Raw genomic sequence first — 27,053 nt, 5'->3', positions numbered from 1 at the left:
ATAGAGTATCTTCGTACCTGCCACACGATTATACACATGCAAAAATGGTCAATCGGCAAAGAAAGCTCTCAGTTAATAACTGTGGAAGTGCTCATAAAAGAACACTAATCTGAGAAGCAGGCTTTGTCCCAGTTGGGATGTAACACCAGGTAGAAGAAGATAAATATTGCATTGTTAAGAATTTGACAAGCATATTCGGATTCAGGGATCTCAAATTTATCATGTAGAGTTGTTTTGAAAACTAACAATAATGGCATTGACAAGTGATCAATTTCACCCCGAAATGAGATCCCCTGATTTTTTATTTTAGAGATATTTGTTAACACTAAAATGACATTTGTTAGAAAATTTCGGTACGTGAGTCGATGAGGCTCACCTTCGTACTTATTTTCTTGCATTTAGTTGTTTGGCTTTGTTAACATTATAGAGAACAGACTAGAAAAAACGTGAAAAATTATCAATTTCACCCGAAATTACGATACGATGAAATTCGTTAAATTATTTGATTTACTGCTATGTTCATTAATTTCATTGGAAATTTTCCTACATTTTGGCATTTTCTGTAATATTCTTCAAATTTGATTATTAAATACTTTCATGAATATCAAAATAAATATTCGAGATAGGGAATTCAAAATTTAGTAATTTTTTGAAACAAACGATGAGTAGGAAATATTTTTAATAAAATACAGATAAATATTTTCGACGGATTCTCATACGGATTTTTACCGCCTGTTGTTCTTTGCAAGTGCCTTACAAGGCCAAATTTTTCAGGACCTTTCCAACAAATACGTTGTATCTTTCTAAGCTATTTGATTTCTGATGGGTTCACCAACATTTTAGTAATTATGAAAACCAACTTTTACTATGGTTCTCTAACTCATAAAAGTATCGATATTATGTGTTTCAGTCAGCGAACTTTTACCCACACACACTAGATTCGAACTCTTGCCACAGGTTGAAATATTGATTATTCTAAATACCAAGATCGAACTTTTGTCCCACCTTACTATGTATGTCGATTTTTACAATTTCAATCGTTATGCTAAAGAAAACAAATTATATTGAAATTTGTTTCGAGCTGTTATTGCCAATCTTATTTATTCAAAACTTTATGGATTATGAAATAGTAGAGCATAATCTAGGAAGTTAAAAAAGAACAACTATAAGGCTAGTTTGGGTACAAATTTAGTACTACAAATGGTACACATTTTGTACACGTCTACCAAGGACGAAATAAAGGCATAGTAGTCGGGGTCAGAATAAGTACCACATCTAGTACTACATTTGGTCCCTTGGTTTTACACTCGGTACCCAAGATCGCAGTACGCTTTCCACAGTATTCTAGATTTTGATCTATTACCTCATGTGCCATTAAATTTTTGGCAACTGCAAGGGACTTGAAGGTCTTTATTCGTCTTTACGTCTACTACGTCTCAATTTCGTTCATAAACTGCTCGAAACATTAAAATAGTATGTTATTGGTTTGACACTACACACCTCATATCACTCATCGAGCAGTATAGTATCGTTTCACAAGCTTACGCATGATTCTGTTTCCCAATTGTGTCCCCAGTTGGTCGGCCTTCGCGATAAAATCCACTTGGCTTCTACCTCTAGTACTACTATTCTTTTTTATCTTCTTACTCTATTACCTCCTAGAAGCAAACAATAAACGTTTACTGTAGCTTTCCATCTCTTCCGTAGTAATGTTAACCGAACATCAGTTTAATCCCTATTTTCTTTATAATTTATCCCACCCACTTTTCAGAACCGTGGACGGTAAAGACAAAGGTAAGAAGAAGAAGGGTCTGTTCTAATGGCTGACAGAAACCAAAAAATTGGCGTCTCCGTCGTGTGGTCGTCCCCCTCCGATCTGCTCCCTCGGTAGTATCCCCTTTGGCTAGGTGTACGGCACACACACAGTCAAACACAAATTCGATTTGAAAGAACGAACGGCCCCTCCACAAATGGCGCCCAACCCCAATGTATAGACAACCAACCCGACCGAGACCACGCACTGACGACCCTCTTCTGCTACCACCGCCTACTATTACCACTACTACTACTACTACTGCTCCTATCACACTACACAATTGAACGCTCTAGTACTACCCGTTCTAGTATCTACTAGCTATAGATACCGCGCTACAACAAATCCGCTAGTTATTACTTCCGCAACAGCTCGCTTCGGTTTTTATACGAGTATATAAAATAAAAACAACGAGGACAAGAATGCCGTCGTGTGCGTGCGGGGGCGTGCGTGTTTGTAGTGTTTGCACTGTAAGCGAGATATCGTCACTTACAAAACAGAAAACAACTACACCAAAAAAACGAGACAGAACAGGACACGACACCACGGTTTATATACACTTCAAATATAGAATCCGTTTCGTGTACGAGAGATTTTGACGAATCTGACCGCGTAAGTAATGCTAGCGTGCAAGACGAAATAGTCCCACGAGACCCGCCCCCTGACAGGAGGAACGTAGTAGGTTATGTAAATTTAGTACATATAAAATGTAAGAGTAATACAGTTAATCTAGTACTGCGCGAAAAAAAAGAACAAAATACATTGCAAAAGTGTTAGTTTGTCCCCCGTTCGAATCGGTTTAAATGTGTAAGTTTTTTTTTTCTTTTCTTTGTTCAAAGAAAGATGTGAGAAATTATGATATTCAAACGCTTAGATTATAGGTTGAAAAACGGTTTTTTATTTACTGTACCGTGGCAACAACAGTGGCTTACGGTGTTTTTCGTTTTGAGGGAATGCGCACAGACACGTTCTTAGTATGCTCGGCTTAGACAGACCAACACATTCGCTTGTGCAGGAAACCAACCGAAACACCCACACAAACACACCAAGGCAGTGGCAGTGTGCATGAATTAACAGTGTACGTGCAAAGTGTTAGGAAATAGTGAAGAAGAATAAAACAAGAAATTTTTTGTGTAATCGTCTAACGGATATGCCATATATATTTAGAGTATGTATATTTATTAAATTATTTTATTTTTTAAAAAGTTTATTTTTATAAAATAAAGTTTTTTGAAACTTTTATACACACACCTACACGCTGAGGATAAGACATACAATACACACGCAAAATGTGAGATATAGATTTGCTTGATTTTTAGAATATGAGCAAAAGTATCAACCAGCGGGTAGAAAACAGGAACGATAACGTACACAGGCAGAGCAGCTAACGGTAGTTGTTTTGGCGAGCTTTTCAAACAGCATTATAGGTTAGGGTATTTGTTCTTAGATGGGACGATTTCGAGTAGCACCGTTAATATTGAGAGAGGCACACACGCAGTGGATGCAATATAGTTAGAGAAAACTAGTGAGAAATGGAAGGGTTTCTTGTATTTTGCTCTCGAGCGATAAAAAAAAAACAGGTTCAAGGCAATTTTATCATCGATTGACTCGATTAGAAACAATAGATAAAGTTAGTCGACTTTTAATCAATCTTAGAGTTACATAAAATACACCACAGAAGCAATTTGTCGATTCAGAACATCACTAGTGTTCTACTTTTATATAGTTCACCAAAGGTTTTTACTCGAACAATACTTTTTTTGCGGTAGGACATAAAATGAAACAGGTCTAATTTTTTATCGAGCCAGATAGATTTGCGAGTTTATTGTGAAATGGCGAATGCTTGGATTCACGCCATACCGGTTGTAACGATTTTTGGCACTGAATGTCACTTCTTTTAGAAGCACCCCCGAATTTATGCAATCATAGAAATAAACATACAACGAATATCCGATTTTACTCCGATACTTCAATAGCAGTGTGTTGATCAATCTCTTCCAATGTATCGGTTCTCTCTCACTCTCTGTCTGTCTCAGCCTATCGTTATTAAACTGATGCAAGCACCTGTTAGTTGTGGTGCATACCAACCTAACACCCTTAGGATGAATCAAATTTCCTGTTTCTACTCTCTCTTGGTCGAATCGAAATCATATTGAACCAAACTTTAAAAACAACATCGCTATTTAGCCGTCTTTTTTTAAGTACATTGGCAATTGTGAACCTTACACTATCTGTACAAAGCAAAAAGGTTTACAAACTTTACTATACTCGTAAAAATGATGAGAAAAAATTCTTTCTGAATATAAAAACCTAACTAGTATCTTTAAAACGTATGTAAACATTCAAAAGAAAGATAATGGCAGATTATATATATTTAGAGCGAAAACAGGAATCGAAAATGGGTAAGGAAAACGTTGGTAATATTCCCCTTCTCAAGTAAAATAGACACAGAAAAAAAAACTCATATAAAGAGGAAACTATATTTAGTGGAAAACGAAACAACAGAAAAAAATATCGAGAGACTGATACACTATATTGCTCAACAAAAAAAAGCCCACAAAACTATCCCTCACACTGTTTCGATTTTCAATGCGCAGCTTCCCACACGTTCGGTGCATACCACCCTTCCCTGCTTTACAACCCACCTTCACACAAAAGAAACCAAAAATGTCTCAAACGCTCACGATGACCACATTCCTTAGAGCCGGGTAATTCCCAAAACTTCCTTCAATGTTTAGAGAAAGTACTATAGCCCTACAAACTGAATCGAATTTCAAGCGAGAACATTTAATGAGTTTCACTCGAAAAATAATACTACATTTAATCTTAAACGCGACCCAAAATAGGTATCAGTCTGTATAGTCTTAAAAACAAAATTCCAAACCCCCACGCGGACCACCATCTGCGACAGGAGTAATCTTTCAAACAAATCTATTAAACATAAAGAAAATCTTCAAACCAAGAAAATATTTCAAACGATGACAACATCCACAACAACAAAAAAAAGTTCAAAATAAATTTGAATAAATGCTTGACAAAAAAAAACCGGGAAGCTTCACTGATTCCGAAATTTCCTACCATCCCATGGAATGGGCGCTGTTTGGGATAACGCTACGAACCACCGATTCCGGTGGTGAAAGCCCAGCTCACTGATGACCCCCCTAATTCATAGTGTGATGCGGCTTCACGCTTAGTTGTCTTCCATCAATTAAGTAAGGGTTCGAAGTATCTCACGTGCCATTAAATTAGTTTTAATTTTCATACAAAAAGTATTACTATGGGAGGTTGAAAACCCGTCAAATTTGGCTTTCGTAATTAACCCTTAAAAGCACGAGACGAACCTTGAATTTTTGAGTGGTCAAAATTCGATGACCAGTAGATCAATTAATTTGAAATAAAATTTAAAGTAAATGCGATTCGTTGGTCTTACAATCCTTGGGTGAGACATCCCCCCTGACCCTCCCCCATTTCTAGGTAACAGAAAAAGCGTGGAAACGAGGGTCTAAGATTGGTCTCAGGGTGTCTACTAACTGGAAAAACCTGGAAAACCTGGAATTATCAGGGAATTTTATTTAACATGAAAAAAACCTGGAATTCTCAGGGAATTTCGGCTACACTCAGGGAAATTATATTGAAACAGTAATAGATGGTATAATATGTCGTTATTGTAACACAAAATCACCTTAATTAAACATTTTTCGGCTGCGCCGCTATCAAAACGTTAGTTGACATGTTCAATCCTTTCAACGATATTTAATTAATCATTAAATATTAGTTCATTCAAAAAATTTCACAAAAATTTGTTTTTGTGAAAAATAATATACTTTGTAGGAAAAGAGCAAAAATTACAACAGGCACGTACATTTCTCAAGTGAGCTAATTTTCTTTTAGAGTCTCGATCACTATTTTAGTGCAAGTCTCTATTTATTTTTGTTGACGTCTCTAAAGTCTATTTCAATAAAAACTATCTCTAAAGTCACTTTTTTAATCTGCTTGCAGTGAATCCTGATGCAAAACTATACTATAACTGTTAGGTTAATAGGCGACTATTTCACAAGTTCTTAGGCGACTAACTATTAGGCGACTTTTCCACAGGTTCTTAATGATATTTCTTAGATCTCGCAAGGAATGCTTCAGTAATTCTAGTAATTTCTCCAGTGATTTCTTCTTGAATACTTTCAGAAATGTCTTCACAGATACTACCAGCGATTTTTCAATTGATGCTTAGGGGCGATCCATTAATTACGTAAGACAATTTTCAGGGTTTTTCAACCCCCCCTCTCCCCATGGTAAGATTTTTTGTATGAAAATTAAAAATAAATTGTATGACGCATAAGAAATCCCAAACCCCCCCTCTCCCCATAAACCCTTACATAATTAATGGACAGCCCCTTAGAGGAATTACTTTAGAATTTGGTCCAAAAATCCTAGAGCAACGCTTCCACAAAAGTTTATTCCAGAGTTTTTGGAAATAATCGTTTTGACATTTTCTCACAAAATCCTACAATAATTCCTAAGCCAATTTTTCAATAATTCCAGGCATTTTCATGAAGATTTTTTCAAATATTTATCCACTATTACTTTCAGGAATCGCTCCAAAAATCCTTCAGGCATTATTCGATGATCTACTATAAACTGCTCCTAGAATTTCTTGATAAATTGGACATAGTTTATTCAGAAATTTCTGTTGTAATGTCTCCAGCATATCATCAAAATATTGTTGATGCGGTTAAAAAATTTCTCTAATATTTTTTTAAAATAAAATCTCCATGGATTTTTCAAAACTTTAGTCAAGGTTCAGGGATTCGGTCCGAATTTCTTCAAAACGTCTGGTAGGACATTATTTGTAGATTCTAATGTATGTTTTAAGTATTTTAGGAAGAATTTTATTAAAAATTTAGGAGATTTTTTCAAAAAAAAAATGATGGCATTTCTGAAGGAATTTTGAATTCTTGAAGAAGCTCTAAACGGGAAGTCTTAGGATAATCAATGGAATATTTTTTGGATGGATGTATTCCTGATGTGATTATCCTTAATAAAAATCCAGATTGAATTATTGATATACCTTCGAGATTCATGAAATAATTACTTAGAAAGTTAATATGTAGAAATATCTCAAAACAAACTCCTGAAGAGATCTGCGGAGTAATATGTGAAAGAAATCTAGAGTAAATCGAGCTGTTATACTGAAAAATTCCAAGAAGGGCCTTACTTAGGGGCCTATTTTGTAAGTCGAGCAGCATGCATATTTCAGATGTCACTCGTCGACTCTCATAGTAATCCAGTCACATAGAGTGATAACTGTCGAAAAACTCGAGTGACAGAGCTGAGTCGAGCGTATTTTTCGGTCGACAGTGACTCCAGTCGAATCATTTTGTTCGACTCGACTTATAAAATAGAACCCTTAGAAAAATATCTGTTCAACTTAGGATTCAAACTCTCATCTCGTGCTTTCTTCTAATTTGAGGGATTTGCTCAACCTGGAATTATTTTTTAAAACCTGGAAATCTCAGGGAATTTCATTTCTGCAAATGAGTAGACACCCTGGGTCTCAAACGGATATCTTAACATCCAAATGAACTAGAAGTTTGGTGTCTTCGGCAAATCTGTTCAGCATATCAAGGGCTATCTGACGATGAAAAATCTGATTCCGGTAGGTTGCACTAGTGACAAATTTTATTCAACCAACTGTATCTCAAGATCTTTATCGGCTAGAAGGTTAGTGTCTTCGGCTAAGCTGTACAGCACAGGGTGACCAGCGCACCGGGAAATCGGGAAAACCGGGAAAAAGCCGAGAATTTCAAATCACCGGGAGAAAACCGGGAATGATATGGGAATTTCAATTAACGCCGGGAAAATGTTGCATACTAGTACTTATGGAACTGTTTAGTGGATTTTAACTATAGATTCAACATTTGAATCTCAGGCTAATCAATAAAGTCAGCGTATACAAAATAAAAACATAATATATAAAAAAATGTCACCAATTGGAACTGATTTGATCGATATTTTAGAAATAGTCTAAACGAAGACTTGCTTCAATCCAGTAATTAATTAAGCATAAGCATAAGCATAGATGACCGTACAATTCGTAGTTGCTACTCCGTGATTGACCAGAACAATCGAAGTTGCACAGAGATTTAAGGTGAAACAGTTTGGAATCAACTTCTAAGATTGCACTAAAACTTCAAAGGCACAAATCTCGTGAAGAAAGCATCCCACAACAGTGCACTTTTTATTTTGGCTTTGTGCACTAGCAGAAAGCTTAAAATAAGAAGATCAGGAATTATTGCCAACTATTTCTCCAGTTTTGTGCCTTTGAAAACGTGAGTAGGGGGAGAAGTCGGCCATTGTGCCGGCCATCTTTGGATTCTGAGATGTTCCACCTTAATGAATCAATGTGCACAAATCGAGAGTTCAAAATTTTAAGTCAATAACGGCGCCGTCCTTACGGTCATCGGTTAAGGGAAGGAATGTTAGTGTGACTACCGTTGTTACTAGAGACCGAGATCACCTCTGCATCTCCACGGTTGTCATGGAAAGGATATTGGGTTAGTGGGATAGGGTAGAGATCTGGGAGTCACCAATATTTGGTGATGCGATCCATGATATAATCACGCCTAACCGGATTCGCGATTTTATTCGATATTCGCATATACGCCAAACAAGTGTTCATCACTCGCCCCGCAAGAGCAAGCGAAGCGATCAATAGATCAAACACTTCTAACGATCCGCGGCGCTTTTTCATTTCCCTATACTTTTTCACTACTACGACCACGGGACGACGCGCGACATGTTTAATCCTGCCCTCGTCGTCCGCCCCCGCAGGAGCAAGCAACAAGGTCGAAGGATCAAACACTACTCTGCTTCAATCCAGTAATTAATTAGCCAATAACTTAAAAATTTATTGAAAAAAAACCTTGCGAATAGCGTTTTTTCATGAAGTTCCAAAAAGCATTTCATGTTACAAAATACAATGTCAGGGTGTTACTTTGTTCTAAGCAAGTTTGCAATTCGAGATCATTCAACCTTGCAAAAACAACTTTCTTTGAATTTTAGCTAGAAGTCTACCAACTTAGGTTTTATTGCTAAAATTTTGTTTAAGCATCCTTTGGGTAATATTATTTCAATCATTTTTATGAAGCATCTTAAAGGAAAGTTTACCTAACTTTTCAAAACATTATTTCTATGAATTTGACATATAAATATAGATATAACAATATAACAACGCTTCTTCTTGGAATATTGAAAAAAAAAAAAAATCTCCGAATATATTCGGAATATTTAAACCTATGACCGTGGTAAAAGATTTGATATTTGCTTCTTGCTTGATAATGGTAAAACATATTATGAAACTTTAATCCATTCTAGAAACTAACTATCTGTGTTATTTTGTCAGAAATAATTGACCTGAGGAAAACTTCTATGTTTTCGGTTGCATATATTATATTGAATTTTTCGACAATTGATAAACTCTGTTTAAAGCCTATCAAGACTGTGTGGCTATTTAAAATTCAAGTTATAGTTTATTCTAAGTTTGGCTAAATTATCATACAAGCATTGGTCAATCTTTTAATGAAACTAAACATTTTCATGAAAATGATGAATTCCACGGTTAAGTGTGCTGTTCCCGTCAAGAAAAGTAAAAATTTCTGCGACAGAATTGGTCAAGAAATTTTCGACTCAGCTCAATTTGAAATGAAATTTAACCTCCACTGCGTTCGGATTTACCCTAATAGTAATGCTTTGATGTATGGCCAAAAAAAAGATACTTGAAGCCGTTTAAAATGGTAAAAAATCGTAATATTTTTTTTTTTTTGCTTTTAATGAAACCGGGAATAATTTTGAAATTCCGAGAAAAAACCGGGAATTCTAAATTGACTTTTCACTGGCCACCCTGACAGCAGATCAAGGGTTGTCCGGCGGTGAAGGGTCTGATTGAGAATTTTTCCGTTAGGTGGCGCAAGTGACATTTTTTCTTCAATTGTCTGTATCTCGAGATCCTCATCAGCTAGAAGGTTGGTGTCTTAGGCAAAGAAATTCATCCACTAGGTGGCACTAGTAAAAGAAATCTTCAATCTTCACGGCTGCAGGTCGTTAGGCCGAAGACCATTAGGCCGAAAGGATCGTTAGACCGAAAGGGTCGTTAGACCGAAATAACATTTGATAATTTATTACTGTGTCGAATGGCTAACACATTCATCAGTGTTTTTTCCTTCTTTTAATCGAAGGCTGCTCTTTCTAGTAAAATTTCACAGCGGCTATTATGGGTAGATGAAAGAACCGAATTTAGTTCTATACCATTTAATTCCACTAGAGTTTGTATCCTTTGACAGATACGCGTATTTCGACCTCAACTGTAAGGCCGTCTTCAGTGTCGTGTTCTAGACTCGACTATTATGGGCTTCTCGATAATGCAAATTATCCTGATCTACCAATTTTCAATCCATACAACCTAAAAATTCATTCATTCATTCTTCTAGATAATGTAAATTATCCTGACCTATCCCTGTTAGCGACCCACTCAATCTTACGGCTCATTAGAACTATTGGCCATTTTAGGCCTAATGATCCTTTCGGCCTAACAGAGACGGGGTTGGTGGTCTGATGGCTACCGCTTCTGCTTCATATGCAGAAGGTCATGGGTTCAATCCCAGGCCAGTCCCTTTCCTTGTACTTTGTAGATGTATATCTTTCACTTGCTTCTATCTTCCATTCTAAATCTATCACACTCAAACTATTCGTTCATAGCAAACGCTAGAACCAGAGACGGACAAGAAACCGTTTCCCTAACGTTTCCATTCTTCCACGCGCATGCCTTTCCTTACGCCTGATATATAGGCAGTCTGCTAACCACAAAAGCAAACCTCTCTGCCATGCCTTTCCCCCAATCCATACACTCCCGCATGAACTGACGTAGATGCAGTGGTATATACGGTCTACGTGGGAGCCAGTTAAATGCTTCATCAATTCCTCCCCATTCCCCACATTGGTCTGCATTCTGACGTGGCAGGCACCATTGTCGCTAAAAATAGAAGATCACCAGCACTTATACACTGAGGAAGCCTGTTAGTCCCAAGCAGTCATTCGGTTGATTCCTTGCAGGCCCATGGCAACCATATATCGATACACAGTGTTCTTCGTAGCCAGGATGTCCCGGGCGATAAATGAATATCGCCCACTGTCAGTGGTGACAACTGTGAAAATGAAGACCATGGACCGATGCACGAGTTCACTATTTGACGTTTGAGCGGTGCCGTGTTATTTACGTGACCATGGCAACGAGTGAATTTGGCACCGCTCAAACGTCAAATTAGTGAACTCATGCACAGGTCCATTGCTTTGTTTAATTGTTTGATTATCAATTTTTGATATTGTCAAATCAGCTAATAAAGTGCCAAAAAGTTGAAGCACATTCAACATTTCGATGATTTTGGAAGGAGAGCAAACATTAAAAGGCATCCTGCAAGCCTGCAAGCAAGCAATCAGTGGTTTGATTGCGAAACTTGCTCGAGTATGGATCATAAACATTAAACAAAACTTCGCATTCTGATTGCACTCTCGATTCAAATTACCCGAAAATGAGTAAACACATGGAGATGTTGACTACGCTAAAGTCGTCCCGTGTCATGGGCCTGGTTCCTTGTGTAAGTGCAGCTGATCTGGCGATACTGGAGTAGCATCCACGGGCGGCCAATCAAACTCAAGCTCAATGACCCTTTCGGCCTAACAGCATTCGGCCTAATGGCCTTCGACCTAACGACATTCGGCCTAACGAGATAGCACCATCTTCACTATCTCAAGATTGGACCTATTCAAATGTCTGGAAGTTCTTCAGTCCAAGCTTTTGCTTGTCAGCTTTCGTAATTTGTCGAATAAAAGCAATGTCGCATCAGTATTGTTGAGATGTAGTAGAATACGTGCAATGTTATAATTCTTGGTGTTACTTGGGTATATACAGTACTGGACAGAATAAAGTACGCATTGGCCGTTTTTCCATACAAAATGGTCAAGTTTGGTGATCTGAATCTCAGCTTATAGTGGTCCGATTGATCTGAATTTTTTACCACAAACTAGATATAACATAGATTTTACACAATTGGAATATCACTGTGTGTTTCAACAATCTTTTGAATTATTTTAAATCTGCATTGAATTTGAAAAATTGCATAATTTTATTTTAAAAATATTTTGAAAACAATCAGTTTTACCGAAAAATGATGTTTTGCAAACTTGTGTGTCTCATCAAATTGCAAATTTTTGCAGAAGGACATATTGCTTTAAATATTTTCATTTAAAAATTATTTCTTTTTAAAAATTTGGCATTTTTATAATAAATTGAGATTTGCGATAACATAAAAGTTTGTTAATAAAAAACTATGAATTTCTAGCCTATCAAATTTGAGGTTACTTTCAAGCTGCGGTGAAAATTTCAGGTCAATCGGACATCTAGAAACCGAGATATAAGCCTCCAAACTTGACTATTTTGTATGGAAAAACGGCCAATGCGTACTTTATTCTGTCCAGTACTGTATAGGTGAAAAATACTGGCGCATAAAAATATACAATATCTATGCAACTGTGCTTCAAAAAACTATAAGGGAAGCCATGAAAACCGTCTTTTGATATGGTTCTATAACTCAATGGAAAGATTCTGAAAATTAAATTATGTAGAGATGGCTGTAGCGTCATCTCTCGGTTTATCCCTTGAATTAAGTTCCACGGTTAAACATGACTCCCCAAGTAACCAGTAAGCACGATAATGCGGCACGGTAACAGCATTATATGCGCATATAGGGTAATCATTTGATGCTTGTCAGTTTTATATACGCATATAATGCTATTATAATGCCAGAAAAGGCGAAAGCCATTATAATGCGAAGATATAACCGTGCTTCTCGGCATCACTAGTGCTGCACGACCACGTGAGAAACGTCAGTTGTTTTCGCCAGGTTTTTCGGGCGATTATTTTGTGCTTTCGCGTACGCAGCCAGAGAGCTTTCGCGTATGCGGCCAAGCAGCTGGTACACGAGGTAAATAAATAAATGAATGAAAACGGAAACCTCGAATAGTATGCAAAATGTAATAAAATGATTGAGATAGTACTTCTCCGTATCAGACTTATTCATTTTGGTGGTTTTCATCCTTTTGAGGACTTGAAATTGCCACATATTGATCCTTGTTTTATGATGATGAAATTCCTCATTATGCGCCTCGAACCTGCGACACCTGTATTGTTGAGTTGTTGAAGTTCTGCTCCTTTGCTCCTTCGCCCACATAAGATGAATAGTATTGGAAAGAAAAGTGACCAATTTAAACCACCACTTTTCCCCGTCATAAATCCTGCAATTGTAGTAGTGAGAAGACTTATGTTTGACTCCCTCTTACCACTATATGTAAACATAAAGCACGTGGTATATCTGTCAAAACACTGGATGGCATTTAAACAGGCCCTGTATGCGAATATAGAGCCAATATAGTGCTTATTTAATGCCCGTATGCATCAGGCTTAGAAGCATTAATGATGCTGTAATAGGGTTTCTATGCAGCGGAAGTGCTGTTATAAGGTGTGTAAGCATTTGTGGTGCTATTATAATGCATGTACGCATTTATGATGCTGATTAAGGGCTTATTATTAGTGCTTATGGTTACTTGGGTCTTTATTTTTCAATATATCGCGATACTGGAGATTGAAGAAAGTTTGATACTAGCGATATCTAGTGGTTGAATTCTCAATCAAACTTTTTCATGGCCAGATAGCCCTTGATCAGCTGATAAAGATCTTTATACATAACTGGGCCCAGATAGCCGTAGCGGTAAACGCGCAGCTATTCAGCATGACCATGCTGAGGGTCGTGGGTTCGAATCCCACTGGTGGAGGATCTTTTCGTAAAGGAAATTTTCTCGATTCCCAGGGCATAGAAGTATCTTCGTACCTGCCACACGATATACAAATGCAAAAATGGTCAATCGGCAATAACTGTGGAAGTGCTCATAAGAACACTAATCTGAGAAGCAGGCTTTGTCCCAGTTTGGACGTAACGCCAGAAAGAAGAAGAAGACATAACGGAGAGCTTTCTTTGCCAATTGACCATTTTTGCATTTGTATATCGTGTGGCAGGTACGCTGATACTCTATGCCCTGGGAATCGAGAAAGTTTCCAACCTGAAAAGATCCTCGACTGGTGGGATTCGAACCCAAGACCCTCAGCTTGGTCTTGCTGAATAGCTGCGTGTTTACCGCTACGGCTATCTGGGCCCCTTGTTAATAATAATGTTGTTACATATTGTTACTGATTTGCTACAGTTATGTGTCCAATCAGGTTTTGCACGGCAATTCCAAATCAGCGTTTTTTTGGTAGTCAGCTTTAGGCTATTGAACACTTAATAATGACGGCATTCACAAATTACGTAACGCTTTAGGGGGAGGGGGAGTATGCTGAAGCGTTACGGTTCATACAAAAATTTAAAAAATTTCATACAAAAAGCGTTACGGAGGGGTGGGTCAAAAAATATGGTACGATAGGAGTGACGTCACATGTAAACATTGATACTTACAAACTTACAGTGACTCAATCTCATTTTCGTACGGGGCACTGTTTTCATATCAAGTTGGTATAAATCTATTAAATGGTGCATGGACTTCGATATACTTTATCAATAATGAAGGTTATAGGTGTCATCTATTGTTTGGCAATGACAAACTGTATTCATTTGCTTAGATCTTTGGAATAATGGAAAAGTATTGAGATTGTGTCTAAAATTGACCCAATTCCATATTCGTACACCTAACATAAAAGAAATATACAGCATTCAAAACTAATTTTTAATGGACTAGATGATTACTTAAGTTCTTCGTTGTATTGTTCAGATGCAGTAGAGTACATTTGGAAAATTTAAAAGCGAACATATTTGAAACTTAAGTAAATTTAAGAAAAATACCAGTTTTCCCATGTTTTTTGCTAAAATATTCGGTAAGTCGAACAATAAATTCCATTTTTTTCAACATCACTTCCTTAAGAATGATAACTGCGAATATTGCACAAGTTTCAAAAAATTATAATCAGTTTTAGAGTAGCTAGGAGTGGATATCGACAACTTATACTTTTGAATCTTAGGTAGTATAACATTTATAACAAATCCAAAACCAAAAATTTTAGTCAATTTCTTTATGTTTGGCTCCTAAATGTATATACATAATCCATAGTTAATGTTCCTATCAAAACATTGCGTTATTATCATTTTTAATTTACATTTTACTACCAAACATGATTATAGAGATTTAAAGAATAAATATTATTGCCATAACCGCAACACAAACGTTTTTTAAAATGATGAAAACAATAGGATATATTCTATTAAATAGTGTATCAATGCTCTCTACTCATTCAAGTTATTTTGTATTTTTCTTATAAAATCAATAAATTGCAAAATAGGGTGCTATTTTGAATATAATTTGAATATTATTTCAAAGATAATTGAATATTACGATGACATCAATTATGTGGAGGTATGTACAGCGTAGTTTAGGGTACTTTATTGTAAAACGAAGTTCGTAGTTCAAATTATTTTTACAGACAAATTCAAAATTAACATTTACCTGTTGTTTAGAATGAAAATTTGGTTTACATTGATTAAAAATATCGTTTTAAAAGAGTTTTGAACTTATGGCACAACAATTTTCTGAACTCAAAAGGCATAAAAACTGTTTATAATTTCTGTAAACTATATATATTTCAACTAAATTTCTATCAGAGCTTACGAGTATAATGTATAGATTGGATCCAATGACAAAAATAAACGTTATTGTTCGAATTATAGGATTTAATAGCAAAAATCATTGGAAAACTGGCATTTCTCATAACTTTACCTAAATTTCATATATGTCCACTTATAAATTGCCCAAATGAATTTCACTACATCTGAACATCATAATAAAGCATTTCAGTAATCAAATAGAGCTTCTAAATTTAGTTTTGAACGTTGTGCGTATGAATTTTGGTAGGTGTACGAATATGGAATTGGGTGAATTTTAGACATCAATTCAATACTTTTCTATTAATCCAAAGATGAATGTAAGTGGAAACATTTTGTGATTGGCAAACAATAGATAACACCTGTTACCTTCAATGTGGATAAAGTATTTGTAGCTCAATACTTTATTTAATAGTTTTTTACTAACATGATGTGGAAACAGTATCCTGTACGAATATGAAATTGGGCCACTGTACATCAGTAAAGAGCCTGCCTTGTTAATTTTTATGTCGTGCTGCTGAATATCTTTGCTGAGGGCACCAATCTTCTAGCTGATTGAGGTACAGACAATCGAATAAAAAAATGTTACTAGCGCCACCTAACAAAAGAATTCCCAATTAGATTCTTCACCGCCAGACAGCTTTTGATCTGCTGAAAAGCTTTGCCGTAGTCACCAACCTTTTAGCTAAAAAGGATCTTGAGATACAGACAATTGAAGAACATTTGTTACTATCGGTAAAATTATCATTCAGACTCTTCACCGTCATATAGCCATAGCACAACCTATCAGATAAATTCTCAATAAGATTGGATTTTTCACCTCCAGGTAGTTCGAAATCTGCTGAATATCTTTGCCAAAGACACCAACCTTCACGATGATAGAGATCTTGAAATATATAAGGTTGAAGATTTCTATTTACTAGTGCCACCCAAGTAAACACACGATCGTATATAAAAGGATATAAGAGTACAAATGTGGAGGCGATATACGTACATTTCACATGCAGTCTAATGGTGCATGTACGTATATCAACTCCACTTTTGTACTCATATATGCCATCGTTTACGAGTTTGTGTTTGCTGGGACCTAGCGGATTAATTTCCAATCAGACTTCACCGCCAGGTAGCTCTTGATCTACACCTAATGTCGTTTTCGATTATTCCCGACGGTGCACCGTGCGAGTGTAACAATTGACACCGGAAAATAGAACGGTTTCGGTGCAATATTTTGACAGCTTATGATGGTGTTAGTGAAGGCGTCAATCAAAACAAAATATCAATTTTCAAACAGATAGAACAGCTGTTTCTGTTATTCGTGATGTGCTGTAAGGGATTAGAAAACATTAGATAAGGCCTTTCATGTGACAGATCCGTCTATTCATTTGTTTACATCGGTGGACCGGTGCTAACACGGGCCTGTCATTTTCATAGAAGAACTGTCAAAATGCTTCCCGATCAGCTGATTTGAGACGTCATGTGAATAGGCCTATTCACTTATGTTTTAGATAGTTTGTTAACGGTTTTACAGCACTGGATGAAAACATTACTATGTCGTGTAAGAAAACAAATGTTAGGTATACAAACAAAAATTTATTTTCCCTGGGAATTTATAACCATTATTCATTTATCCATTGATTCAATAAAATTTATTTGAAATTAAGAATGTTTATATATAAACACTTCACCAATCTTCTCTCTGGCTTATAACTTCATCAAAATTCATACTTACGCAATGTTTCTAGCTCACGATGTAAAAGGTTAATCCGTTATTTTTGTAATAATGCGAAAAGAGTATAGGAAATCGATCATTGCCAATGTAAAATCAATATCGAATTCTCGCCAATCGTCTGTTTTTGAAAAATATAGAAGCAGAGATTTTGTAATCCGAGTTCAAAATATGGGAACATACAGTCCAGCCGCTGCTGATTCTTTTGGCACGTTTTTTCAGTTGAATTTTCTGAAATTTGCTCATATTTTTTTTTACTCATGCTTCATAGTATCCCATATTATACTTATGTAATATGTATTTCTTGTAGTGATGTTCATTTATAAATGCGTAGAATATTTCTTTCTTTCTGAAAGGATTATCCGCTCAGTCGGAAATGAGCGAAAATGTATAACCTTGCTTGTTCGTTACCGAACGCAACAAAACCAACCAAAACGACCAAAACAAGAATGCCACTGACAGCTAAGAACCATAATAAAGAAAAACGACATAAGACACCACATCCTAGCTGGTTTGGATCTTGAGATACGGGCAATTGAAGAAAAATTGTCACTAGCGCCATCTAGCGGGAAAATTCTCAATCTTCACCGCCAGATAGCCCTGGATCTGCTGAACAGCTTGCCAACCTTCTAGCTGATTAGGATCTTGAGATACAGATGATCAATGTTGCTGAACAGCGATCGGAAACACGAGGCACGATGAATATTCCTAGCCATCAAAGGGGCTGTCTATTAAATACATAAGACAATTTCAATAAGAAATCTCGCTGAACAGCTTTGCCGAAGACACCAAACTTCTAGTTCATTTGGATGTTGAGATATCCGTTTGAGATCAATCTTAGATCCTCGTTTCCACGCTTTTTCTGTTACCTAGAAAAGGGGGAGGGGTCAGGGAAGATGTCTCACCCAAGGATTGTAAGACCAACGAATCGCATTTACTTTAAAATTTGTTTCAAATTAATTGATCAACTGGTCTCCAAATTAAGGCCGTTGAAAAAATCATAGTTCGTCTCGGGCTTTTAAGGGTTAATGGAGCGTAGCTTGACTTTAACCTTCGGGCGAACGCGCTTCCTTTCGTTTTTCGATTATCTAAAAATACAGTACCACCCAGTACAGTTTTTCAATGGGCACAGTACAGTTTTTCAATAGGCGTGATTTTTTTTTACGCGTATCGTTATTTTATACAATCCGATAACCCTGGAGGGATCGGTTTTGCTTTTTACTGGTTATTGAATAAAAATATTACTGCACAATCGACAAGCATTTCGCGAAATACTATAAATAAGCTATTGTTTTCTCTTTTGATTGCCGGCATTCAAAAGATTAATTTGAAAACGCTTAAACAACAAATATTTATGGTCTATCGCCAGCTTTCTAGGCGAATCCTGACGATATACCTTCCCCAACCTCCAACTCCGTAGCACTTATGAGGGTGTCGCTGAGTCGGTGGCCTCTCATTAAGTAAGTGCTACATCAACATTTCCTTCCCCTATCCCAAGTTACGGTAAAGATGGGCGTGGCCGGGAATAGCGATATTCATGCTTTTAGTATTCTTGTTTATGATTTGAACAAGGTATACTCCCCTGCCTTGTTCTTGAAAGTAGTCAGGATGAGATTATTAAAAAGAAACATGAATGTTGCTAGTATCCAATCTACGAAGTATACCGTAACTACGCTATCGCTAACGTAGCTTGACTTTAACCTTCGGGCTGTCGCGCTGTTGTACTTTATACAACAGTTGTGATTTATATGCTATCATTTTGCAACAAAGATATCTATCGACACCAAAACAAAATGTATTCCTCAAGAATCTTCTTAAGATAATAATGAACGCACTATATACGGTTCGAGTAAACCACAGTTTTAAATCGGTATATCTCAAAATCCAGATAATATATGAACTTGGAGTCTTTAGTAAAGTTGTTCTGGAGGTGAAGCGCTATCTGATGGTACCGCATTTAATTCGGGATTTGACCGCTAGATGGCACTAGTGGGCATGGAAGTTTTACTTTTGTTTTGCAAATATTTCAGGATCCTGATCATTTAGAAGGATGGCGTCTTCGGCAAAGTTGTTTAGTAAGTAAAAGACTATCATTGTTCGAGCTAGTTGATTCAAATTTTTGCCACAAGGCGGCGCTAGTGTGCATGAAACTTTTGTTTGCAGATATCTCAGGAGCCTGACCACTTAGAAAGATAGTGTCTTCGGCAAAGTAGTTCAGTTTCTCAAGACTATCATTATTTGAGGCAAGAAATAGGATATTTTGCCACAAGGCGGCGCTAGTGAGCATTAAAATTTTGTTTTGCGAGTACTTCAGGATCTTGACTTTTTAGACAGGCACCTCCAGCAAAGTTGTACAGAAGCTCAGGAACTATCATTATTTCACAAAATCTCGATCTTTAAGGATTAAACAAAGAAATAATTTGAGCTACTGAACAACTCAGCCGAAAACGCCATTTTTCTAAGCGATCAAGCTCCTGAGATATTTGCGAAACAAATGTTTTATGCTCACTAGCGCCGCCTGGTGGCAAAATTTTGAATCAACTAGCTCTAACAATGATAGTCCATAAGGCGGCATCCACAAATTACGTAACGCTCTAGGGGGAGGGGGGGAGTAGGCTCAAGCGTTACGGCTCATACAAAAATTTAAAAATTTTCATACAAAAAGCGTTACGGAGGGGGTCAAAAATTTCCAATTTTAGCGTTACGTAATAAATGGACGCCGCCTAAGTTACCGAGCAACTTTGCCGAAGACGCCATCTTTCTAAGTGGTCAGGATCCTAAGATCTGCGATACAAAAGATTCATGCTCACTAGCGCCGCCTAGTGGCAAAATCCCGAATTTCTTGTCTAAAATAATGATAGCCCTTGAGCTACTGAACAACTTTGCCGAAGATGTCATCTTTCTAAGTGATCAGACTCCTGGGATATTCGCAAAACCAAGGGTGTTGTACAAAGTACAACGCGCGACTACTCGCGTTACAAAAATTCGCGCGACGACCGAAAGGTTAAAGCTAGGTATAGCTTGACCCATTCGATCGAAAAATCCTTAACAGGGTGTCGACTACCTGGAAAAACCTGGAAAGTCAGGGATTGTCAGGGAATTCTATTTTTGACCTGGAAAGTCAGGGAAAATCAGGGAATTTCATTTGAGGTCAGGGAAAAAATATCAATACTACAACATTAAAAGTCAGCAATAAGTTAATAATCATGATGTTCACTATCAATACGAAATATCGAGAAAATGTGCAAGTAATCTTTTAAAATAGCAGTTCACCATTGAGAAAATGCTATTATGCTTATTAGAGTAAACTGTACTTATGCAATAAATTTATACATACTTATGACACATTTGTGGTATACGTACCATGGTAAAATTATCTTGAAATGAGTTCCATGCTGATAATTGTCTTCATTCAGGATAGCCTTGGAATAATTTTCTTGACGACTTGTCCATGGTATATGTATCAGGTTATCTGTCCAAGGTGTTATACTCAAAATTGTTTGCTTTTTAACAGTTCTCTACGAACAACTACTTCGAAATTGGCGTGGATTATACATATTTTGTTCTAAAGTTTCCTAGACCAACTCATTGCCTAGTTTCGCGCATTTTGCTCAAAATCTTAAAAAAGGGAATTAACTCCACCCAATCATGTCAATCTTTACAAGTTAGCTATCCAAGTGAATCTGGTGAATCTATTTATAGAGAAAAACAAATAGGATTCTAGTATTTGAGTGAAGATGAATAAAAACCGTATCTCAAAATTTCAAGAGCACAAATCTGGTGAATCAAACAATCATTTATTAAAAAACAAAAAAAAAAGGTTTTGGTAAGTCGCTGGTGGCGCTCAATCGATAATTTTTTCAGCTCTGAACGCTGTTTGATTCTCTTAATTTTGCTCCTGATGATGGTACATTTTTTCGGTTGAAGCATGAAAAAATAAATGAAAAATTTGGTCCAAAAATGCCTATGTTTCAGATATAAGGGTATGGACAGAATATTTCCTGATTTTTTCAGGAGCTTACTTAAAGATATGCCGAGTTTTTTCCCAATACTCAGGAAATTCTCGAGAAATTCTGAGGATACCTCTCGAAAATCCTTGATTTTCATCAGGGAATCCAAAACATCATTGAAAAGCAGAAATTTCAGGAATGTTCTATGAAAGAATCTCCTCGATAATCTATTGGCGTTTGGAGAGATAACTTGGAGATACTCATGCAAAAGTTGTACCTCGGGCCATTTCTGAAGGCACGACAAATTCAAGAGGAACATCAGAAAACTTATTATTAGCGCATTGTTCAATCCTTTAATGCATTCAGTTAAGAATATTTAGATAAATCCCTCGGGAGAAAACCTACGTAATTCATATCGGAATCCTAAAAAAAAATAACTAACAACAAATTACCTGTAACGAAACATCGTTAACAATTATTGAAAGTACCATAAGAAAAAAAATGAAAAAAAAAAATTGGAAAAAATTCTATGTGATTCCTGAAAAATCCTGAATTCTACGAATTCCAAATGCTATTCTTGGAGAAACTCAAGACTGAAAGAAATTCTCTAACAATTTGAAAGAATCATGGAGATGAGGAGCTTATAGAGGAAATCTTAAAAGAGTTCACGGAGAAATATCTGGAAATATATGTTTAAGAATTTCGATAGGAATTTGTTAGACATCGATGTGGAACTCCTTGAAGCAATTCTCCAAGAAAGTTCTTTGGCAATGGCTAGCTTTTTACCTGGAAAAAATGGCCAAATTTTAGCATAACTTTCTTCCACTAAAAAGCATGGTGGATGATCGTAATAGTGTTGCGTATTATATAAAAAAAATAACAATGTTTAGGCAGGAAGGAGTCCAAAATTGCCGTTTATGCCTGAAATTTGTGAAATTATATCTGAGGTAGTTTAGTAGCTGAGTACATCTTTGTTCATACGAATTTTCAAATTTGGAAAGTAATAGATACTCAATTGCTCAGTTTTATCATATCAACTAAAATAAGCGCTCTAGAATGTTATCTGACAGGTATATTTCAGTAAAGTTGAACTTTTCCTCAGTTTGTACGTTCGACCTATAACATAAACTAAACATCGTGCAAATCTTTGGATATGTATCTTCTTGTACAAAGCCTACTTCAATTTAACCAATTCAGTTAGCTGGAATTTTTCTGGAAAACGACTGGAAGGTCAGGGAAAGTCAGGGAATTATGTTTTCAAAATTGAGTCGACACCCTGCTTAAGCAAAATGCTATCTCAGCATTAAAGTAAATTTCTATGGGGTGCTAAATTTTTTCTAGGGGGTTGCGTTCCACTGGATCAGAGTCGTTCAAGCCGGCTTGCAATGAATTTGAATAAATGCTTGACAAAAACCGGGAAGCTCACTGATTCCGAAATTTCCTACCATCCCTGAACTGAGCGCTGGAGTCGTTTCTTCGAGCTTTTTCACCGCATAACTACATCATCGACTTATCCGGATGGTGGTGAAATCACTGGCCGTCGTCTTATCGCGTTCGATCGGATTTTATCGCAACGCAAATAAAGATAAACTGCATGCCGTTTATCGATGCTTGCCTGGGTATTCCGCTTTCTGTGTCACGGGCCCGAGTTCTCTCTCAGTGCGGAAGCAGGAAGCGTGAAGTTTGCGAGTGGTTCGGGATACAGTGCATTCCCTATCTTTTTTGATTGATCAATCAAGAGGGGAAGCTACGACAAACAATAGAGGGCGCGTTGTCAGTTCCAACCGTTCAAGAAGATAACATGTCCGCCTATATCGTGATTCCGTTGATAGTATTCGTGCTAATCGTAGTATGGACGATGGTGGTGAGTTTCGAACGATTTTGATTTACGATAATGCCGAAGTCTTCACGTGTTGAAGTGTTGTTAGATATGAGGGTTCACCAAAATAGATGGCCTCAAGCTGATTTCACGGTTTACGAGATAAAAGATTTCTGTTTGTTTCAATGCGAACTTCTCACACCTTAACACTGAAACATGTGGCTTAAGCTTTTAAGCCGAAGCCGTTCGTCATCTATGTCGTTATGGGTATCGTAGACGTATCAACGGTTTTTCTTCATTTTACAGTACACAATCGACAAAAGGTACAACAGGACGAGAGTTTTGCAAACGCGAGGTAAGTAGGATCAAAATTCAATCATAAACTTACAGGATACATACGCTTGAATAATGTCATTATTTCCTGGAAACACATGGAAATGGCGTTGCAGTGTCATGAAACTGTCAACACGAAAAGTTACTAAGCATGTCTAGTCAGAGTTTCCAGTTGACCTTTTATTTATTTTTTTCTGAGATAAGTAACTCATTGTGGGTGTGTGAATGTGGACAAATTATGAAAAAATACACGTGCTTCCAATGCAGGTCGACTTCGGGATGGGAGGTAAATATCGATGTGTTACTTGCTTTGAGGGAGCCTTGGAGTCCTCTTCCCTTCCACAAGAAAACACTGGGAGTTTGTATATGGTAGAAGGTTGATTGTTGGAAGAATTCGTTTTGATAAACGTTATAATTATAGTTTGAAGTGGAAATGAAGGCATGAACTTAAAATACCGATACCTTTTCGTCATCGCACTACGCAAAATCGGACACGATTAATCCCGATTCTGTCTCGACCCCATTTGAGCAAGCAACAGAATCGAATAATCAAACACTTCTTTCGCATTCGAAGTTACAACACTGCAAAGTTTAAACACAGGTACGCATAAGTTGCTTTTGTTGTTTTGTGGTGTAGTCTAAGCTTTTCGGGAGTGCTGCAATATTCAAAACGAGAGGCAATATCCGGTGAAGTCGCTCTATATTTTTGACGCGTATGGCATTATCCACTGGCACTAAAGTACACCGGTGGATAAGACCATTTTAGTTTGGAAGAGAGTGGCGAGGCCCTTAGGAACCTTACGAATGCAGACATAACGCAGTTCTAGAAGTCCTAGAAGATACCGCCAAGGTCCCTGGGGTAGTGGACGTACAGTGTTGATCTATCTGCACCAGGAAGATTATTTTGTAAAATACTGGTGCTATAAATTTACAATTGCAGATAGTTTTTAAGTTAAGTGCTGTGCTTTGTGATTGATATAAAGTAAATTGCAAAAATGTATTTCTAATGAGCATATTTGTTAATTATCTAGATAATTTTTGAAGTGAAATGGTGTCATTTTAGCATTTTATTTGTCATTACATGTGAGCAATTCTCGCTGAAACCAGGCCGCCATCGGCATCCATCGTTAGAATTCCAATTTTATGTCACTGCTAAAACTAAAGGGTGGCCTTTCCAGGGTGTCTACTCGTTAACCGAAATGAAATTCCCTGATATTTCCAGGTTTTTCCAGATTTCACAAAATATTTCTAGTCTAGGTTCAAGTAATACACTAATTTTATATGTCTAAAACAAAATAATGACAACTTTTAAAGTGTTTTTGATTTAATAGCAATTTATACACTTCTAGACATTTTTAACGCGTGCTTAATCTATTCAAACATTCAATATTCCAATATGAAGGTTAGAGTGCTCCACACCGCTCATTCGATTCAAGATCAAATTCTGAGTGTCCTCCCAAAATTTGAGCTTATTTGGATGAAAACTGAGATTGCACAAGCCCTTCAAAGTTTGTATGGGAATTACTATTGGAAAAGCAAGCAATTCATTCAACCGGCCATAGTGTTTGCCTACGCGCTCTTAATAGTTAGAGCAATGCTGAAACTGTTAGATACATTTATCAGCTACAACTTTGCCGAAGACCGCATCGCAATCGGACGTCTCAGAAATTAGTTATTGATTTAGGTATATCCAATCGAAAATTCTTGAGCAGTGCTCATTTATCTTCAAAACAGGTAACATTGCTGCATCTGGCGCGAAACATAGCACACACAATTATTCATGGCTACTATGGGCCCATTCACAAATTTCATAACGCTGTAGGGGGTGGGTGGGTGTCCAAAAGCTGTTGCTGTTACGGTTCATACAAAAATAAAAAAGTATCAATACGAAAAGCGTTACAAGGGGGTGGGTGGGTGTCCAAAATGGCCAATTTTAGCGTTATGAAATATATGAACAAACCCTATGTTTTACTGAATATATCCAGTGATGCCTTCAGAGCAGCTCTTTAATTATAGCAAAAGATTTTCAACTCATACAAAAATCAATAACTAATTACTGAGACAACCGATAAGAAAACGGTCTTCGGCAAAGTTGTAGCTGACAAATGTATCTAACACAATCAGCGTTGCTCTAACCTTTGAGAACACGTGGACAAACACTATAACCGATTGAATGAATTGCTTGCTTTTCCCATAGTAATTGCCATACAAACTTTGAAGGGCTTGTGCAGTCTCAATTTTGATCCAAATGAGCTCAAATTTTGTGAGAACACTCAGAATTTATTCTAGAATCGAATAAGCGGTGTGGAGCAAAAACGATTTTTTGAACCACCCTAATGAAGGTGCTAATAATACCAAAGTTTAACAACTACCGAAAAGCTAAACATTACATATACTTATTGGATTAAATGGACAAATTGATGTGAAGTTTTGCGAAAAAGTTACACGTCTTCTCAGTGAGAATCGAACTCACGACTCCCTGATCTCTAGTAAGGGCGCGTTACCGCTACGCCATGAGAGGACTCATAGACGCAGAAGTTAACCTGAATTCGATTTCAGCTCAATAATCACGTGGTCCTTTTTCGCAAAGTGCACCTCTTTTGGATGAGTTAAATGCCCATCCAAACACAATGCTTTCTATATATATCCAATGCCTAGCCCGAGAGCGCATTATTTTTTAGGTAATGAAATAGCACACAACTTCTGCGTCCATGAGTGCTCTCATGGCGTAGGGGTAACGCGCTCTAACTAGAGATCAGGGAGTCGTGAGTTCGATTCTCACTGAGAAGACGTGTAACTTTTTCGCAAAACTTCACATCAATTTGTCCATTTAATCCAATTGCAAAGTATATGTAATGTTTAGCTTTTCGGTAGTTGTTAAACTTCCACTCGGATGGTTAACCGTAACCACGATTCATAATTAAAAACAAGTACCAAAGTTCAAGTTTTATTTAAATGAATTTTATTTGCCAATAATCTTTTATTGCATATAAAAACTCTGTTCATCATCGTGAACTGACCGGAACTGTTAAGGGCATCAATATGCGTCTTCTTGGATTTTTTAGTAATGAAATCAAATATCTTCCAATAATTTTGAAAATTGTGCATGAAGCAGTTTTTGTAGCGACTAACTGTCTCTCTTGAAATAAGTAAGCAGGACTCAAAAAGAGTTCGAAAAGAGACCAAACGGTAATAAAAAAAAAACGAGACCTAACAGTAACCAGGAGAAAAGAGTTTGATACGACCAGACATTTATCAGAGAATGGATATATAACTTTATATGAGCGATTTTTTTTCTTCAAAAGTTCATTTAGTGATTATTTTCCATGAAATCTCTCTAATAATTTTCTCAATGAATTTCTAAAAAAAATGTTTTGAATAGCTCAAAATAAAACCTGGATTTTTCCAAAAAATACCGCAAACAATTCCTCAGGGATTCCAATAGATATGTCGTTAATATAATATTTCTGATACATTTTCAAGAAAATGGAGGACCACCGGTTTTTCTAGAACATCCTCCAGGACTCCTGTTTAAAACATGTTGGAATATTCAACCAGATGTTTCCAAGGATTTCTCAGGATTTTCTACAAATTTCTTTGAGATTTTAACCATTAGAGAAATTTAGTGGAATTATTCCAGAGATTGCTCCTAATATGT

At 36.7% G+C, this 27,053-nt stretch overlaps 1 protein-coding gene across 15 annotated transcripts in view; it reads left to right on the top strand.

Moving 5' to 3' along the window:
- The window catches only part of LOC5571289 (septin-7), a 293,920-nt gene that overhangs the window by 207,690 nt on the left and 59,177 nt on the right, over positions 1-27,053 (top strand). For 11 of the 15 annotated variants that reach the window (XR_002499425.1, XM_021840174.1, XM_021840163.1 and 8 more), the window contains one exon: positions 23,369-23,417. The exons of 1 other annotated variant lie outside the window; for it this stretch is intronic. Coding sequence is in view for 13 of the 14 variants with exons in the window: in XM_021840174.1 (XP_021695866.1) it covers positions 23,369-23,417 (49 nt within the window). In the remaining variant the exon portion in view is untranslated. Of the gene's footprint in view, positions 1-1,771; positions 4,739-23,368; positions 23,418-27,053 lie in introns of those variants that run through there. 3 more of the 15 variants (XM_021840170.1, XM_021840173.1, XM_021840172.1) reach the window with 2 other exon arrangements.

This window comes from Aedes aegypti, chromosome 2, assembly GCF_002204515.2.
Source record: "Aedes aegypti strain LVP_AGWG chromosome 2, AaegL5.0 Primary Assembly, whole genome shotgun sequence".
NCBI classification, from domain to species: domain Eukaryota; kingdom Metazoa; phylum Arthropoda; class Insecta; order Diptera; family Culicidae; genus Aedes; species Aedes aegypti.
The sequence above is the reverse complement of the archived record's forward strand: the minus strand, read 5'-3'. Positions and strand labels throughout refer to the sequence as shown.